At 45.8% G+C, this 19,885-nt stretch overlaps 1 protein-coding gene across 1 annotated transcript in view; it reads left to right on the top strand.

The window, feature by feature from the left end:
- PPP1R12B (protein phosphatase 1 regulatory subunit 12B) overlaps window positions 1-19,885 on the top strand; it is a 132,170-nt gene that overhangs the window by 49,253 nt on the left and 63,032 nt on the right. Inside the window, exons 8-13 of the mRNA XM_054648839.2 lie at window positions 12-151; window positions 5,119-5,222; window positions 8,507-8,704; window positions 9,472-9,554; window positions 11,677-11,802; window positions 17,912-18,097. Coding sequence (XP_054504814.1) covers window positions 12-151; window positions 5,119-5,222; window positions 8,507-8,704; window positions 9,472-9,554; window positions 11,677-11,802; window positions 17,912-18,097 — 837 coding nt within the window. The remainder of the gene's footprint in view (window positions 1-11; window positions 152-5,118; window positions 5,223-8,506; window positions 8,705-9,471; window positions 9,555-11,676; window positions 11,803-17,911; window positions 18,098-19,885) is intronic.

Genomic DNA, 19,885 nt, shown 5'->3' with positions numbered 1-19,885 from the left:
CTATTTTGCAGCAAAGAGAAGATTCTTTATGAGGAAGACACGTTGAAGTCCATGGAAACTGAGGAAGAGAACAAGGACTCAAGCAGTTCTAGTTCTGAAGAGGAAGAAGCTGAAGATGAAGTTTCAGAATCAGATGCTGAAAAGGAGTCAGGTAAGACTTAGTACAGCCTTGGATTTAATAACTAACTATTACCACTATTAATGTTGTTGTTATTGTTAACTAATTATATAATTAATTGTTAAGGACATGCTGAAAGTTTTACTTCCAGTGTATATGTACAGAATTTGGAGAAACCTGGAGCTACTCTGCTAAAAAAGCTGATTCAAATGCTGACTCACAGGTCATGATAATTATTTTTTTAAATCCTTCAGATTTAATCCTCCTGTTTTAATTCTTACTTCCAGCTCACATGTATTGAAAATAACACATTGTCCATAGCTTGTTCTCAAACAGGGTGTTTTTCTTGTTGGCCCAGTTCAAGAAGAATCCTTCAGGAGGGTAGGGAAGCAGGTGAAGGTGTAGGAGGGCAATAGCCTGTTGTGATTGGATTAGTCTGAAATGAAGGACTGAAGCTGCTCTGACTGATTATAGAGGTGAGGAACTTCTGTTTTCTAGGCTGTGATGAATAATAATTGCAAAAGATAGTGGAAAATAAGGATTAAGTACACAGGGTCACAGTAGCATTTGCATTGCATTATACTGCTGGCATCTTACTCCCATTCCTTTTCCATAATTTCTGTGGCTACCTTAATTAATTTCAAAAGTCTATATGTACAGCACAGAAAGTTTAAATACAGATACTTAATTGTACAGTAAGCCAAGACTTATTTGTACTTAATATTCTACAAACACAGATGGATCTTGGACTATGATGTGTTGAAAGGTTAAACTACTTTTAACATCAACTCACTTGGTCTATATCCAATATACTAAGAAATAGGTCCTGAGGAGAAGTGTAGTTTAAAGTTTTGTTGTGCTTCTGTGCCAGTGAAATTGTCACTGTGTTAGGATTGTATCAGTTCCTGCTGTTGGGGCAGGGTGAGAGGAGTGGGAAATCCTGGCTGGGCTCTGCTGCCCCAGCTAGGTGGGAATGGCAGGAACACAGGGAAATGATCTTGGGGTTTTTACATCAAGCAAGTCTAGTGGACATGTCAGTGGTAGAAAGAGACATGCAGCATAGGTCACATATATTTTCTCCATAAATCAGGGGTTTACCCTGATTATATACATATTTATATAATATAAATTATACCTGTCTAGCTGGGTGTCAGTGTTTCTAGTCCTTGTAAACATGGTGGCGGTTTGACCAAAACAACTCAAATGTTTGCACACCTTTAAGACCTGGAGCTGTGTGGGGTTTAACTGAGTCAGGAGCAGCCTAAGATCCTTCAGCAAGGAAAGCTCTACAGCACTCAGCATTAAATTTTGTTTAAAGCCAGAACATATCTTTTTATTGCATTAATTCACTGAGCAAAGCACATTATAGGAGTATATGTTAAACCACTGAAGCTAATAGAAATGGGAGACAAGAAGCATTCAGGTAGTGATTCACCTGCAGGCTTTGTTACCTGTACTCTGCTTTCCTGGGAAGATTATTGGATCCTTTGAGAAATTTCCATCAGAATTGAAACCTCACCTTGTGAACTTCTGAAATCTCTGGTAAAATGAGTCTGGATTTGCTCAGCTGGATGGAGACACAGCTCTCACTTGCTGCAGATGTGAGGGTCACATCTTTGGTACTCTTTTTAAAGCAAGATTCTGGAAGGTAACAGCATCAGCCCACATTATAGGAGGCCTCCAAAGAGAAGTAGGATTTTTCATTTTGGTACAAAAAAATAACAAATGTCACAGTATTACTGATTTCAAAGACAGACAATGGTATTCCTGGGCTGATCCCCCAGGGGGGCAGCAGGGCAGGGGGGGATTCTGCCCCTGTGCCCTGCTCAGGTGAGACCCCACCTGCAGAGCTGCCCCAGCCCTGGGCTTCCAGCACAGGAAGGAGCTGGAGCTGCTGGAGCCAGCCCAGAGGAGGCACCAGGGGGATCAGAGGGATGGAGCAGCTCTGCTATGAGGAAATGCTGGGAGAAATGGGATTCCTCAGCCTGGAGAAGAGGAGTTTGGGGTGACCTCATTGTGACCTCCCAGGACCTGAAGGGAGCCTGTAAGGAAGATGAAGAGAGACTGCTTACAAGGGCCTGGAGTGACAGGACAAAGGGGAATGGCTTCAAACTGACAGGGAGTAGGTTTAGAGAGGATAATAGGAAAAAATTCCTCCCTGTGAGGGTGGGGAGGCCCTGGCACAGGGTCCCCAGAGAAGCTGTGGCTGCCCCTGCATACCAGGAAGTGGCCAAAGCCAGGATGGAGCAACCTGGGATAGATGGAAGTGTCCTTGCCATGGCAGTGGGTGGAATGAGATGGGCTTTAAGGTTCCTTTTGGTTCAAACCAATCTGGGATTCTGTGCTTCTGTGTTTATCTGGTCAGCATTTTACATGCTTGCATTGTACAGGAGGCAGGGGTATGAACACATGATTATTATTCCCTTATTCCTCTTCATTTTCTGTAATATTCCCATACCTTTATCATTCTGAACAGTGCTGGACACATAGATTATGGCTGTTGTTCTAAAGTGTTCAAAGTCCAGATGAAAAAAAAAAAAATTCTGAGTGGTCTTTTTAAACCTAAAAATTCCATCCCCTTTGGTAGCTGAGCATAAAGCAGGACATGTAGAAGCTGGCAGTGTAACACACAAGTTTATTTTGAGGTGTGTTTTGAAGAGTCTCAGGTTGCAATTAATTTGTTGAATTTGCAGGGACTGTGAGAGGAAGAAATTGGATGAGGGAAGCAGTGAAATTGTTGGAAGGCTTCAGAGTACTATGTTTCTTATAATCTGTAAGAAATTTTTGTTCTTCAGACAAAAGAAACTAAGAGCATTCATGTCACTTATTCATTTTGAAGACAATTAATTTGGCATTGACCTCTTGTAAACAAGAGAAAGATCAGTGTAAAATTCTGTGCTGATTATCTGTGCTGGGAACTATTACAATATGTAATTATTGGGAATTAAAGCAGGCCAAGGAAGCTTTTAATGTGGTTTTGTTTAGAAAGCAATCAAACAAAAACCCTTATCCAAAAACCCTTACAGAAAAGGAATTAGAAACCTAAATTTTTACTCTTAGCAAATTTGTTTTGAACTAATCCTCTCCAGTTTATCTTGTCTGGAACTCATAATGTTTATTACTGAAATTTTGGTAGAATAAAATGTGGGATCCTGCCCAAAGCCAGCCCTGCCAGCACAGAGTCCCTCTGCTTGTCCCTCTTCTGCAATGACAGAAGATGTCCCAGAATGTCCCAGTCACATTGCTCACAGTTAGTCCTTCCCAACCTGTCATTACCACTTTAGCCTGTGCTCTTCTAATTAGGCTTGACCTTAAAAGCTGTCCTGTGTGCTGTAAACTTCCAGAGCAGGCTCCCAGTGCCCATCCAGCCCAGACTGGAGAGCTGCTGCCACCTTCCCTTCCTGCAGTGCTCTGTTTTACAGCCTCAGTCACAGCAGAGAGCAGCTGGCACAAAATGGGCATTTCCATGCACTTGGATGCCCAGGGCCTGCAGGGAGGAGTGAGGGAGGCTGGGTGAAAGCTCTGCTCCAGAACTGAAATTTCTGCTTCACACAGAGGGAAAAGTGGCTGGGAATTCTTTCTTCTGCAGACCCACAGGAGCAGCTGGAGCTGGGCCAGGGGAGGGTCAGGCTGGAGATCAGGAAAGGTTCTTCCCCCAGAGGGTGCTGGCACTGCCCAGGCTCCCCAGGGAATGGGCACAGCCCCGAGGCTGCCAGAGCTCCAGGAGTGTTTGGGCAGCGCTGCCAGGGATGCCCAGGATGGGATTGTTGGGGGGTCTGTGCAGGGTGGGGGTCAGACTGGATGATCCTTGTGTGTCCCTTTCAACTCAGGAGATTCCTGATTCTGTCTTTGTCTCTTTAGTTCAGGCTCTGTCAATCCTGATAACTTCCTGTTATTTTGCAGTGTTTCTCTTGGCTTGCTTTTTTCTGGTTTTTGTGTCCTTTGAATCCTTTTTTTTCTAGTACTGAGAATATTTGTTACAGAAAGATTGATCTTGACACTCCAAGGTGCCATCCTCCCAGATGCTCCATCCCAAACAACTCCAAATATGTAACAGCAGATTTTTATTCCCTGCACATAGGTTATTTGCTAGGACTGTTGGGGTGCTTATGCTTAAAATTGCTGTATTTTTTCCAAGCCATGACTGTGTGAGCACTCATAGCTATAAGGAAAGCTTTGGTTTAGTGTGGGGACATCATTTCTCAGGCAGGTTCCATGTGCCTGGGTTTATGATGAATAGTCTGTCTCTAGCCTGTGCTGTCCTGTCAAGTGAACCTACTGCCTGAGTCACACTTTCTGCTTACTCTCCCCCTGGTAATGTCTGCTGAATGTTCTTCTGTTGAGCATGTGCATAGATACAAAAAAATAAATGTGATACTGGACAGGTGCTCTTATCTAACAAGCAGGGAGCCTTATCTAACAGCTGTGAGCTTGGACAAGGGTTGCTTAGCTTGCTTGGAGCCCAAGTAAGGGTTTTTGTTGGGCAGCAGTCCTGGCTTCCTGTAAAAAAATGGATTTTTCTGCAGAAGACCAGAAATTCTGCCCAGCAGCACAAGCAAGTGCAGAGAACTGTGCAGTGAAACCCAGCACTGGGCACTCAGGGCTGTGGGCTGAACCACACTTGTGGTACAGGAGCAGAAACAGCATGTGCCCCTTTTCACCCCAAGATTTACCAGGGAACAAATTCCCAGACAGGAAACAAAATTGTGAAAAACAAAAAACCTGTGTGTCCTCTTTATGGTGCTTTCTGCAAAGATTTTGCTTGTCTGTGAGGATAAAGTACAAAAGCTTTGCCTGGCAAATGTGTCCATCCTGTTCTTTAGGAAGTGGGAAGCTCCTTGCAGAAAGCCCTGACACTGCCAGTGCAGAAGGCACTGCCATCTCTGTGATCCAAGGAGGTCCCACAGCACTGAACTGCAGAGCAGACCACACTGTGTAAAGAAGGACCTCAGAAGTGCAATACTGAAACATTTGTTTTCTCTTCTTGTTTAAAATTGTAGAGAGAAAGGAAGAGCCCTTTGCCAACCACTCGAGCCATGAATCCAGGCCCAGCATCACTGAGCCAGCACCTGAGCCCAACTCCTTCACTGCATCTGCCAGAAGAGTAAGTGAATGTGGATCAATGGGGACCCCAGGAGTGCTCAGAAGCAGGAGGTGTTACTGGGAGATGGATGCTCTGAAACCAGTCTTCAGAGCACTTAAAGACTTGAATTTAGAAAAGCTTAGTAGTATGAAATTCTGATAAAGATGTGCATTAACAGCAGTGTAGGGACAATATGGTTCCTCTTGAATCTCTGACCTCCAAAGCCAATTGTGGTGAAGAAAGCCAGCCTAGAGCACATGCTCTGTGTGCTGTCAGTTCTCAGGGGCCTGGTGCCAATGTCTTCTCAGCAGATCTGTCACCAGAGCTGATTTCTGCCTGTGTGCCAGTGCTGAGTTCAGCACCATCATTTAAGTGCCTCTGCCTTGGCAAAGCCAGGTGAGTGAGTGGTGTGATGTTACTGCCCAGCAAGCAGAGGGTAGTTTGCATGTGGCTGGCCAGCTGGGCTATGAAAGCTTTGAAAGGTGAAGTGGTCACTGAAATCTTAAGTGAATCCTCCAGCTCTCAGATCACTCAGCTAGATGGCACCAGGAGACTCTGCTCTGCACAGGACTCCTGTTGTGTGCTGCTGCTTTCTTTTTGCATCAGACTATGGAGAAAACAACACAGAAACCTGGCCCAGGGCTGAAGCACTCGGTGCTTGTCAGGGGGAAGTGTTTCTTGCTTAGTCACAATTTTTTATTTTTCACATGTAACAGAGCGTAACCAAGACCAAATGAAACAGAGCTCCTCTGGGCATTGTTCAGCTCAGGCTGGCTGAGCAGGGGAACTGTTAGAGGGAGAAGGATGCTGGGAAGAGTGAGTACTTCAGTTAACCTTTTCCCAGCTGCACAGGTTTGGTCTCTCACTCCTTTGAGCTGCTGAACACAGAATAAGGGTGTTAGGGTATAGAAGCTGGCCTGTGAGTGGAGAAATTATTGATTTGACCTCAGTCACTTAAGATCAGCTTCTTTGCCTTCTCTCACCTGTTTGATTTTTCTGTAGGTCTCTTTGACAGACTGGGCTTTAGATTGGGTTGCCCTCTATTAGGGGAGTTATTAGTATGTGCTGTTCCTGTGTTGTTCAGAATTTACAGATGGCAGCTTCTGCTGTGGTTTTGAGCATTCTCTGAGGAAAGCATCAAAACTACATGAAAATGTTAGGGCTGTGTAGCTCAGTAGACTGGCAGTGCTGGAAATGGTGGAGTACAGATTAACCCTTTGCATCTGCATTGAAATGACATGGGCTGAAAACATTGCTCCAATACTGGAGGGATAATTTCAGCTTGGCAGTCTTCAGGCAGTGAGTCTGAGGGCAGAACTCTCCAGTAGCTCCATTTATTCTGATTAGTGTCAGATGTTTGTGTCACATAGAATATGGTATAATAATGCTTAGATCAGCTTTGATCAAAAGCCTTGTCTGCCCAGTGTCCTGCCCAACAGTGACCATCAGAAGCTACTAGAGAGCACCATCTTGCAGGAATTCCCTCCCACAGTCCTGCAATTGGCATTTCAGGGACTCGCTGAACCTGGTTTATTTTTGGTCTTCAATAGCCCCTGTTGGACTTTTCCTTTATGCAGTCACATTTTGACTGGGATTCTCTAATGTCCAGTGGTAAAAAGAGTCCTTCAGCTTAGTTAAAAACTCTACAAAGCTCCCTGTCCTATTAACCAACCATACACTGGGTTTGTTTGCTGTCCCTCATTCCTTTATGGGAAGGGCCAAGGAATAATTAATTGTTCCTTACTCACCCTTCTGTGTTCCACTGAAGGTTTCATGTACCTTGGTCATATCTCAGCCTGGAGACTACAGATACACTGAATATCTCCTCATGCAAAACCTCTCTTGCTCTACTCGTTCTTGCTGCCTTTCCCTGAACTCTTCCCTTCTTGTCATCTGCTGCTGAACCCTGGACCTGAGCTGTGTGTGGTACCAAAGGTGTGATTGTACCCTGCAGTAACACAGCCACAGTGGTTGTGTGTTTTGTATTCTGTACTTTTCCAAAAATTCCTAATAATTTATTTGCTTTGTTTCCTGTACAACTTGGTGCTTAGCCCTGTACAAGTATCTCTTGTGATGCTCAGGCTCCATTCTTGAATGGCAGTGTGCAGCCTTTGGACAGACTTGATCACTCTAGCTTAAGTCATGCATTGAAGCAGTTGTACATTGAAGCAGTTGTACATTGAAGCAGTTCTACATTGAAGCAGTTGTACATTGAAGCAGTTCTACATTGAAGCAGTTCTACATTGAAGCAGTTGTACATTGAAGCAGTTGTACATTGAAGCAGTTGTACATTGAAGCAGTTGTACATTGAAGCAGTTCTACATTGAAGCAGTTCTACATTGAAGCAGTTCTACATTGAAGCAGTTCTACATTGAAGCAGTTCTACATTGAAGCTGTTCTACATTGAAGCAGTTCTACATTTAAGGACTAATACATGCAGGTCAGAAGTGCCTCATGTAACAAAAAGCACAAAGGCCCATTCTGTGCTGTGCACAGTTACCTGCCCATGGAAGGGGCCTTAGCGAGGCTGAAGTCCAACGTCCTGCTCAAAGCAGGATTAAGCTCATGTCATGTTGCTTTGTCCTACCTGAGCTCAGCTGAGTATTAAAAGGTCTCTGAGGATGGAGATGCTCTACTCCCTTATTCTCTGTCCCAGTGCAACTTTGATCCTGCCAGGAGTTACGTCTCCATGTCAGCTGGGATTTCCCAAGTGGAAACTTGTCTGTTCTCCTTTCACGGTAGATTGTAGAGAAGTCTGGTTCCATGTCCTCTGCAAACCCACCCCCAGGTAGCAGAGCAACTAAATCCTGTCTTTGCCTTCTCTTTTCCATGCTGAACAATCCTGATTCCCTCAGTTTCTTCCTTTAGTGTTGTTGACTACAGCTCCCTGGTGATCTCCGTTGCTTCTTTATTTGCAGCTAGTTCTGTAAGACCTGAGTATTTGTTTTTGGAATTCTGCCTTCACTGAATAATTCCCCCTTCCTAAATGGGTGATAATGAAGGCTTCATTGTTCCTTATATTCTTTCCTCAAAGCTGGAGGAGGGCATTGTGTAGGCAGAGACCTGCACAGTGACAGAAGATTCCTTTCATCCTCTGTCCTTGGGGATGAGGCACTACAGCAGTTTACATCCCTGTGAGTTCACCTTGAGCTCTGTCCTGTAATTAAAGTGAAGTAGGAAATAAGTCATTCTACCTTACAAGTCTAGCCCAGCAAAAACTGGAGCTTTTTGAAACACTTTCTGAACTTTGAGTGTGCCTTGCAGTGCTCTTCCTTTTTCCAAATGTTCCATTTTCTCTTCCACAGTTCAGTTGGCTCAGCAAGTCCGATGAGCAGAAGGATGAGTCGCCCTCGTCGTGGCGGCTGGGCCTGAGGAAGACTGGCAGCCACAACATGCTGAGTGAAGTCACTGCCACTCGTGAGGCACAGAGGGATAAAACTTCTTCCATCTATCGCTCCTCATCCAGCCCTCGGATTTCTGCACTCTTGGACAACAAGGAAAAGGTTTGGCTTTCAGCAAGGATATTTCACTGTATCCACTTCACCCCACAGGTGTAAACCCCTTTCCCTTTGAGTTATTGCTGGGGTTTGTATCCATAACAAACAAGGGTCTCTTTCATTCTTACCTTCTTTTTCTTTTGAAAAATATTTTCCTCCTGTCAGTTGTTTCTCCTGGAGAACTGGAGCTTGGTGCCCCTTTGGCCTAATTCCTACTCAGTTTGGACCAGCCACTGAACAGGGGCTGCCAGTCTGGCACAGCCTGTTCTTTAACAGAAAATGTCCAATCCAGACAACAGCACATACCTGCAGTGGAGAGTCTCCTTCTACATCATTTATATGGATTCCTCCTCTATCCACCAGCTGCATTTGTAAATCCCATCCCACCTATTCAGTAACTGTAACTTTTCTGCCCATGGGTAGAGATGCCTCTTCCCTGGAGGTATTCAGGGCCACCTTGGGTGGAGCTCTGGTCTAGTGGCCTAAAGATCCCTTCCAACCCAAACCAGTTCTCTGATTCTGTGATTGACAAGTTATTCTCTAAGTTAGAAGATGCTTTTATTCACTGGTCATCAGGAAATTCCTTTCAGAACTGATATTCCTATGCTGTGGCATGTTGCTTTAAGCAACATTAGAGAAGCAAGAAGTTGCTTTAAACCAGCGGTAGGAGAATGCTTTCTTAGTTGAAGAAATTTGAACATGAATTTATTTACCACTGAATGTGCTGGAAGGGTAAGAGATGTGTAGCTGAAGTTCCTCTTTCGCTTCACCAGGACAGAGACAACAAGAGTTATCTTGCCACCATAGTCCCCAGAAGACTGAGCAGTACGAGTGATACAGAAGAAAAAGAAAACAGGTGAGACTGGCTGAAGTTAATGCTCAGCTTCCCTTCTGTCAATAGTACTTCTGGAATATAATTTTTCTGTAGTCATGCTCTGTATATTTTCTCAGCAGTCTCAAGTACACAGGAATTCACAACATCAAGAGCAAGCTCTGTCTATAAAAGTTCTGGTACATTGGTTTTCATTTAGGTGAGCAGGAATCAGCAGACTGGTTCCTCCACCCTGTACTCACACAGGCACAGGCTCCATCCAGGCAATCAGATTTATGGATCCTTTTTCCTTTTAATATGCAAGTGCCTCATTTTGTAGCTGCCACCTGCACTTGTAGTTGTCACTTGCTCAGCAGTCACCTTCAATCCCTTTGTTCACACCTCTGTCACTTGAGATTCACTTGAGCTTGTGAACTCTGCCATGTAGGAACTGTTTCATTGCATGGCTGTTTTTACAGTCAGTGTGTGTAAATGCCCCTGGTCCTAACCATGGTGTAAATGGTGTGTGTATGTCCAGGAATTCCAGATGTATTTGAGGAGCTGATCTCTACTAGCAGCTTCTTCAGGGGCCTTCCAGTGCCTAAAGGAGCTCCCAGAGAGCTGGAGAGGAACTTTGGACAAGGTCCTGGAGTGCCAGAACATGGGGGAATGGCTTCCCACTGCCAGAGGGCAGAGTTAGATGGGATAATGGGGAGGAATTCTTGGCTGTGAGGGTAGGCAGGCCCTGCCACAGGTTACCCAGAGCAGCTGTGGCTGCCCCAAGCCTTTAAATGTCTAAGGCCAGGTTGGATGGGGCTTGGAGCGACCTGGGCAGGTGGAAGGTGTCCTTGCCTGGGCAGGTAGTAGGACAGGATGAGCTTTAAGGTCCCTTCCAACCCTGGCCATTCTATGATTCAGTTTGTACTAGAAGGAGTAAAATTTGACCTTAGCCTCAATTCCAGCTACTTCCCCAACAGAGGAGGAAAAGCACATGCAGAGCAGTGGCCATGAGCTGTAATTGTTGGGCAGGAGCTGTGGCAGATGACACCCTGAGAGAATTTCAACACAGCTTGAGAATCTTTGCTGATCTTTTGCTGGAACCTCCCCACTGTGTTCTTGTTCACTCTCAGGCAGTCTCTGAGATCCAGAGTTTTACAGACAGTTTGTGTCTGTTGATCAGCTCAAGAAGCTTTGGCAGAGGTTGCTGTGAGTGGCACATCCCACTGTAGGAGCTCAGTGTCCTTTTCTGGGTGGAGTTGGACTGGCTGAGCAGTACTGACCTTCAGGAACGGATGGTGCCCAGGCATGCTGTGTAGTACAGATTTTTCCCTAATATTCTTTCCTTTCAAAACATTTGGGTTTTCCTTTCTGGAACCCACAGGTGTCTTGAGAGAGCATCAGTCTAGGCATGACAACTGGAAATGAGAAATAATTGCTTGCTGATAGGGGAATGGATTAGTGCTGCATTGCAAGCTCCAGGTCCTGTCCAGCACCAGCAGAGAGCAGGATACACTGTCAGAGTGTGCATTAGCATTAGGGAAAGAGCCCTGTTTTCAGATAACCAGGGTAAAAAGGACTACTAGGAATTTCTTGGTAACTTGTCAAGTAGCTTTAGATGCTATAAATATTTTGTTTGTTGTTTTCTGCTTCATGATTTTGTGGTTGACCTGGTAGTGCTGGGTTAATTGTTGGACTCAATGATCTTAGAGGACTTTTCCAAGCCTAATGATTTTGTGAAAGGCTTTGCTGTGCTGAATTGCTTTTGTCTTTGCCTGGATAACTTGAAGAATAAAAGCTGCCCTGCAGTTCCAATATCTGCCCATTTATACCTTGTTGTTTGATACAGACAGCAGTGAGAATATTAAATGACACTATTTAATATGTTAAATTACTTTTATGGACAATCTGAATTTCATTTGCAAGTTTTCTGACTAAAAAGGATCTTGTTCCTCTTTATGCAAAACATTACATCATCTGTGGTTCTTAAGTGAGCTGGCAAGAGCAGGAGCTGATGTTAAGGCCAGAGCAGGTGTTTCTCTGAGCTGTGTCACCTGAACAATGAAGCACGTAGGTGTAAGGGAAGGATCTGTGTTGTGAAACTGTGAAGGAACCAAAAGCAGACTCCAGAGGTTTTTCTAAGCCAAGCCTGTGCTCTGTGCTGCTGCAGGGAATCTGCTGTGAACCTGGTGAGGAGTGGCTCCTACACCCGGCAGCCCTGGAGGGACGAGCCAAAGGGAAACGAAGCTCCCCACTCTGGTGCACCCACTACCTATGTATCCACCTACTTGAAAAGGTATGTTCTGTCTTCCATGGGTTCTCAGGCAGTCAGAACCACTCTAAACATGCCTCCCACACCTCAGCCTCCTGCATCTTGTAACTGGCCTTGAGACCCTCTTCTGCTGAGAGCAGGAAAGAAAAGATTTTTTATATTTGTCATGCTAAATAGTGTTTTTAAAGGCTATAATTTTTATTAATTTGCAAATTGCTGTACTGAATTTAAATACTCTTTTTCACATAATTCAAATGCAAATTTTTCTCTGTTTAATGCTGATGTTACGGTTAGAGAATAAAACCAAAATTGATCATAAAACAGATTAATGTAATAAGAGTCCAAAAGCATTGCTCAGGTAGCTCTTGGTAAGTTATAGCTTTTCTCTAATTTTGGTTTATATTAGTCCATGTTTATAGTATTATCAGAAAGTGGCAGTGATCTCGTGCATGATGTACAGCACTTGCTAAGGAGTGAAACTGATGTTTCCACTGTTGTTTTGTAAGGCAGTAAGGAAGCAGTTTGTTCACAGTGTGTGTGAAGTTGTAGAGGCTGATTATTGGTAAAGGAGCCAGGAAGAAGCAGGAAGGCAATTCCAGGCAGAACTCCTGTAACTGCAGTGTCCTGGACTCCCTTGGGAGGCAGAGCCTCGGTGTCCTTGAGGTGCCACCTCAGGGCTCTCTCTGAGTGAGCTGGAGCAGTGCCCTGCTCTGGTAAGCAAGCAGGGCATTGCTGGGTTTTCATGTGAGCAGGAGGATCAGCAGTGCCAGCACCTCACTTTTATTTCAGCTGATACTGAAGAGCATGAAAACATCCTGTAATAAACATGTCACACTGCAAAGCCATTGTGTTTCTGCTTAAGGACAACAGCAGCAATAGCCAAGGTTTTAGATTGAGTTTCACGAGATTCTACACCCTGAACTAAATAATTGTCCTCAGTCAGAACAATTGCTTGAGATACTTGGGAAGAGGCAATTTGTTCCAGTGTTTGTGCTGTTTCTGTGGAGGTAAGTGGTGCTCAAGGATGTGTGTGGCCAGTTGCTGAGCACATACGGATTCATTGCCACAAAAGGTGAAGCTGCCCCTTCAAGCAGGAGCTTCTGCTCTGCTGCTCCATTCTGGTGACTTCACAGCTATCCTGGGACGTGATGACAGCCCAGCCTCCATGGCTTGTCTCTCTGAAGCTGGTCTGACAAGCTGCAGCTGATTACATTGGAAAACTTTTGTCCCTTGCAGCTGGCACACCTGTGCTGCTCCCTGAGCTGAGGGACAGCCCAGTCACCCCCAGGCAATCTTACAAACATTGCTGGTTTATCCCAGCTAATCCTGCACCAGATTTAGTGTTGCACTCACACAGTTGTACTGTATTTCCTTGGTTAAACTGTACAGAGAGTGGGGAAGGTTTAGGCTGCATTGGGAGGTCACTAATAATGAGTTCTTGTTATAAAGGCTGAATTTTGCCCTTTCATAAGAGGGTGACTGGTTCACATGCAGGTACAGAGAATAGCTTTGTCAGGTAGGAATAAATGTGCTTTTAAAGGAGAGATCAATGGGTTTGCATTTCATATACAAACAGTAAAACCATGATCAATTAGACCTTTGTCCCATATAGTTTTCTGTAGGAGAGCACAGAGAAATTGAATACAATTGTATTGAACTTTTGATTTCTCCAGCCTTGTGCATCCACCCCTAAGATGAGAAAAGGAACCTGGTTAAACATAAGCATTTTGTCATTTCCAAGTATTAGCAAAACTCTCAACCCAGCTCCAAATGGTTGAAAGCTTCTTCTTGGAGAGGAAGAATTCAAGGGAATATGACATGCTTGGATGTCACTGAGGGGATGACTGTACACATCTGCAGCTCCCCTTTGCCTCAGCATTTGACTGATCTCCATAAAAATCACAGACTTTGGGTTGGAGGGGACCTTAAATCCCATCTCCTTCCACCCCCTGCTATGAGCAGGGACACCTTCCACAAACCTGGCCTTGGACACTTCCAGGCATGGGGCAGCCACAGCTGCTCCGGGCAACCTGTGCCAGGGCCTCACCAGCCTCACAGGGAGCAATTCCTTCCCAATATCCCTTCTAACCCTAAGTTATGTTCTTTAAGTTCTTTGTGTGACACCCCAAACATAGAATGAACAGCAGCAGCAGATCATCTTAAGACGGGGGAAAAGCTGGGTTTTTCTTTTTTTCCCCCTTTTTTTTAAATAAAAGGGAATAAAATAACTTGCAGCAATGTTACAAATGTTCTTCAGCTTTGGTTGAAGCATATATTGATGCTCTCTCTGTTGTGGTACTGGCAGTTGTCCTGCTTTCTCTGTGTGTGCCACTGGCCCAGAAATCTACAGAACCCTGCTCTAATATCCTGGTGTCCATTTTAGTGTGTACTGGCCTTCAAAAATCCAGGTCACTTGGACTGTAAATGAAAGGATGTGGAGGAAAACTGGCATAGCAGGTTGGATTTGTTCAGCATCCTGCCTTTGACATCAGCCAGAAGTGCTGCCTCCCAGGAAGGGCTCACACTGGAATGAAATCCTTCAGCCACACAGTTTCTCCTTCATTTCACATTTCTGCAAATACCTCCTTGCTGGTTCTGGTCACATAAAAGCCATTGCAGTGAGCCAGGACAGCAGTCCCTGCAGCCCAGACTGTTGCTGACAGTATCTGGTTTTGAAGGAGAAGTTGCAAGAGCCAGGATAACTTCAGAGCAGTTTGCTACCTCCCATGCTCTCCTTGCTTCCAGCAATCAGGAATCGAGGAGCCAGGGGTTATATTTAACCATTGTTCTTAATAGCCACCACTGCAGCCAACTTCCATACCCAAATCCCAGTTTGATCTCTGCAACACCCCATGGCAGTGTGTTTAAAGAATAGTTATGTGCTTTGTGCAAACCTTTTTTATTACCACATGTGGAAGCTTTTTAGGAGTGTGAAGGTTCTGAAGTAAAAGTTTTTAATGCCTTTAAAGTATTTCTTAAAGTCAGAAGTAGTTTTTTTTGTTTTTTTTATTGTTTTGAAATGTTGCTTTACATTTCTTTGCTCATTCCCTGATGGTTCTGTTGTGATAATGTTAGAGAATGAGGAGCAGTGTGTCAGTGCCTTTTTTTATTTCTGACGTTGAATTATTCAGCATAATTTCATAGTCCTCCCTTTCACAGACTCCTATGGATACAGCTGTTAATTAACAGGATTCCCTGGCTAACCTTTATATTGCAATTTTCTGGTCCAGTTCAGATCAAATGTGAACAATGGAGTAATGCCTTGGAGTGCTCCTCACACTGTGCAGTGCCACCCATGCAGGGGACAGGCTGGGAGGTGGATTCCCACAGAGCTGGCAGTGCCTTGGCTCCCTTTGGAGGAGGAGGCTGTTCCTGCTGCCCCAGCACCACATTTCTCTGCCCATGTGTGTTGGAGCTGGCACAATGCCATCCCTGTGCCCTCTTCTTCCATTCCTCCTCCTCCTTTCCTCTTATCCCCCACATCACTGCTCTCCCAGGCACCTGGTGCTGCTTCCATCCTCACCCATTGCCTTTCCCTTCTGAAAAACAATCCTTGGCAGGGCTTTTTTGATAACCCTCCTGCATCCTCCCTTCCTGACCAAGTTCCTTCTCTCTCTTGCAACCACCCTTGTGCCCCAGCCTCTCTGCCTTGGGCTCTCCTAGGATGGTGCCACATCAACTCTGTTCCCCCAGGGTTGCCATCACCTTTTCCCCTGCTGATCCTCTCCTACCCTCCCCAGACACAGGCTCCTCTGCCCTCCTCTCCTCACAACACTCATTTATGCAGCTCCACTGCCCTTGCTCCACACTCCCACCTCAGCAGGGCTCCTCTTCCCACTCCCACCCACCTCCCAGCCCATCTCCAGGCCTTGGCTTTTCCCTCTGGAGCAGAGAGCCAGGAAGGGAGGGACTTGCTTCCAACAGGACTTCCTGCTCCTGCATGCTCCAGGCATGGAGCATTCCAGAGAAAGCTCTGTTTAGAGTCTGGCAGAGGTTGCTACCTGGTGACAATGACTTGCTTGTTCCTGTGTGACCTGGATATGGCAGGCAGCCATCATCTGGGGAGCCCAAATGGGAGGTTGCTCCCTGTGGAGGCCTTCCAGGATGCTCTCTTGTCCCCTTTGGCTCCCCAGGGACCAGCTGCTCATGCTGGGCTTGCTGGGGGCCTTGGCATGTAAAACTGGCTTGTAAATTGGGTGCCTGGGTGAACAGGACTGGATCCTTTCTCTGGCCTCCTGTCCTTGGCTGTGCTCCTGCCCCTTCCCAGTGCTGTTTCAGCCTTGGGCTGCTCTCTGGATTCTTACTCTACAGTTGACTTCCAGTTTCATTCCCTGGCTTTCCCTAAAACCTGCAGCTCTGTCCTGGCCTGCTTCTTTCCTCTAGGTCAGCTTTTATTCCTGTGCAACCACTTTGGTCCATGTGCCCTGCCTTGGGAGCCATTAGGAGCAGAAGGTGAGAGCCAGCCCTGCTAGCCTTTGATCTTTCAGACAGTCCAGTCTGACCAGTAGCAACCTGGCATGCCAGATGCTGGGAAAGGTGTGGCAGGGCCCTAGGAGCCACTGGACTGCTCTGTGCAGGCAGTGAGCAGCGTGTGTGCAGGGCTTGGACATGTGTGAGAAGGAGATTCTGCCAGACTTCATCAAGTCTGTTTTCAGAGATATGCAGCTTTTCCTACTAGAATGGATTTTCTGTCCCATTAGGGTGGATTTTCTCTCCCTCTAGGCTGGATTTTCTTTGAAAAAGTGAAAGGGTCCATCCTTGTACAAGAGCCCTTTTTCTTTCCTCCTCCATCTTCTCCAAAATATGAACAAAAATACAGCTTTTCAGTAAGATTGGTTTTCAGGGCTTGCTTTAAACTGGCAAAATATTATTTCCCTTACTCATTCTTGAATATTTTTGGACAGCTGTGCTAACTATTTTCCAGAAATACAGTTTGTGCCAAACCTGTCTTAAAGAGAGTTAAAGTCTGAACTGATCATCTTTGCCAAAACATTAAGCCACTGGAAATAAGTTCTTAAAACTGGAAGTCCTGGACATCCTCAGGGGTCATGCAGCCAGCCCAGCTTTTGTCACTCTCTCATTTGCTGCTTTAAGCATCCTCATCCTTGCCCCTGCCTTTCCCCAGGGCACAGGGTGCTCCATATGCCCTGCTTTCACTGCAGCAGGTTTTTTTCCTTCCCTGATCCTCCCCAGCTCACCCCCACGCCATTATTCTCTTGCTGGAACTGAGCTGGGCTTAGCTAAGCAGGGCTCTGCTGGCACTGGCCTGTGTGGGCAACCAGCAACAGCTCCTCTGCTCTCTGATCTCCTTGCACACGTTTTGCTGCCCTGTGGTACCTGCTCCCTTCCCAGCTGCCAGCTCAGCTGTGGGATGTGCTGTTGAGTATTTACTGTGCTCTGAAGGACGTGGTTTTGTGATGTTTTACAGTGCTTCCTTTGGTAGAAGTAGTGACCTGAGCAGTCCCTACATTTCAGCCAGTCCATCTCTAGCTACCTCACCCACTGCCATTGGCTCATCTACCTCCCCGGGCACCCCGTGGCAACCTGTCTCTTGCTGCCCCACCTCTCTCGGTGTGAACACTCCTGCTCCAGCCCTCCACAGCACCAGGTAATGGCTCCCAGAGACAACGCTCCAAAAGTCAGCGTTTGGGTTGGAAGTTCTGGAGTGGATTAGGGATTGGAGGTGTGCTTCCACATGGGACGTGCTGATAAGCAATTCCACAATGATAAGCAATCCCAGGATGGTGGTGTTGGACAGTCCCAGTGGTGGGTGTGGCTGGCAGGCAGGTGACAGCCCTCAGTGTGTCCCTTGTGCCCTCTGTCCCTGTGACACAGCGCGTGCTCAGGCTGCCCTCGGGTGCTCAGTGTACAAGCTCTTGGAGTTCCTTCCTTCTGCTTTTTCACCAGGTACATTGTCTGATCATTTTTGCTACTAACAGGGATGTGAAGGCTAATAATTCCTCCTGCTCATTCTTCTCCAAATTTTGTAAAATTCATTTTACTATGGCTGTTCTCTACAAACATATGAGTGTAAAGCGAGGAGGATGAACCGTCCATGCTCCGTCGAGGAGGTTGGACTTGGTCAGCACTGGAGTTCACTTGCTTTGCTTTCCATATGTCTTCTCTATTTCAGAGCCCCTTTCAGGCAACAAAGTGATTCTGCTGTAGAGAAAAACACAGAGGGCAGCTGTGGCAGCACCCCTCTAGGTGTAATCACAAACCATGCTGTGCTCGGCGCTGCCAACGGCACCGGGAATGCCGGGGCTGCCTCCGCCCCGGGGAAGGACCTCTCGGCTGAGGAGGCCAGGGAGCGCAGAAGGTCAGTGAGGACTGGGCTCTGCTGGCCCTCCACGTGGGCAGCTCTCACATGGTGGTGATGGTGGGGGTGTAAGAACTGGTTTTTAGGTGTTCCATGCAGTTCCCAGGCTGCTGTCCCTGCTCTGTCGCAGGTTTTGAACTGAATCATCACTGGCTTGTAGGTTAAATTTAGTTTCATAATTTTCTACTTGTCTCTCAGGCATCTCAGCCTTTTTCTTCAGTACTAATCTCAGCTCCTAATCTCAGCCCATCCCAGTGTGTTTGCAGGGACACACAGCAGAGTGTGTCCACTCACAGTGGCTTCTGTAAAATGAATTCCATCCTAAAAAGAACATTGCACTGAGATACATTCAGATAAAGTCTGTCCCTCTGATTCAGCTCAGCTGTGTTTACTTATGCCCTGATGGAAATGTCTGTGCAACACAGGTCCCCCAGATTCCCTTTACAGTTACTGGGAGAAAACACACATTCCTGGGGCGTGTAGGTGTGTGACACAGTAGGAGATGGACTCCAGCAGCAGGTGTGGCTTTGGTTCACTGGAAAGGCCAGAGGTAGGAGACTGCCATGTGCAGCTGAGGCTGTTCCAGCAGTAGCAGCAGTGGGAATGACTCTGACTCCAGCTGGTGGTGTCTCTTTCTTATCACATGGTGCTATTTTCAGACTGGGGAAATACAAACCTGGGGAGACAGAGCTCTTTTCAAAGGAGCTCTACCCTATGCATTAATTACAGAGTATGAAATGATCCATATATTCTTCTTGCAAACAGGTTAACTTTTCCAAAACCTGTCTCTTCTAATGGCATCAGTGAAAGCAAATAGTCATAAACAAAATGCAGTGATGAACTGAGTGTTTCTAACCAGCACTGAGTTCATGCAGAGTACCCAGTGCTTGGATTCTTCCAAACTGTCATAGTGATTTATTGAAATACAACCCTTCCTGAGTGCAGATAGTGCTCTGACACATCTTAAATGGCCTGAGGCTGAATGATGGCAAAAGCAATAATGGGAATTATCAGCTTACAGGGCTAAAGGTGCTGGGGCTGAACTGCTGCACATCCAAGCAAGTTGGGCTGTGCTGTTGGAAAATACTCAAACTTGTAATGCTGCTTGGGATTTTTTTTTCCCAGAGCTTGCACAGGGAACACTTGGAAGGTATTAAAACACTCATGAGGAGCCACGTTCATCAGCTTTGTGAGCAGGGACAGTTTGCTCTAGCCAGTGCAGGGTATCTTTGGTGTGAAAACATTTGGGTTAGTCCTGGAAGTGCCTCTGTGTGCTCCTGTTGTGTAGCTGGAGGTCACTTGGCTTGGGGTCATTTGCAATTGAATCGAGATGAGCTGCCAAAAGACACTGCCAGTGCCCAGTGAGGTTGTGCAAGAGGACAGAGTGAGTATTGTGCTCTCAGTTCTCACTAAAGACCTTTCACAATGGTCTCTCCATTTTAGCAAGCCCAGAATCAAGTTGCAGAAGCAGGTTTTTCCCTGCAGAAGTGGGCTGCTCAAGGTCCCCCCAGACTTCTGGCATTGTCTGCAAATAAAGAACTAGACTGGGATAGTTACTTGTAGATGTCCAGAAAAGCATCCATTAATATTACTGCATTGGCATTTACTGCCAAATCTGTTTCTATAAATAATACAGAAGATCTCTTTGTCTCCTGCATTTTTATTAGAGAACCATCTCCTGTGAATTATGGTAATGTAAAGAGAAAACACCAGAAAATTCCTCCCACCTTTAATTGATGCTTTGAAACTACTGAGAGGAAAAAAGCCCAGAAATTATCCATTGTGCTC

This window comes from Agelaius phoeniceus, chromosome 25 (assembly GCF_051311805.1).
Source record: "Agelaius phoeniceus isolate bAgePho1 chromosome 25, bAgePho1.hap1, whole genome shotgun sequence".
In the NCBI taxonomy this organism is placed as follows: Eukaryota; Metazoa; Chordata; class Aves; order Passeriformes; family Icteridae; genus Agelaius; species Agelaius phoeniceus.
The sequence above is the reverse complement of the archived record's forward strand: the minus strand, read 5'-3'. Positions and strand labels throughout refer to the sequence as shown.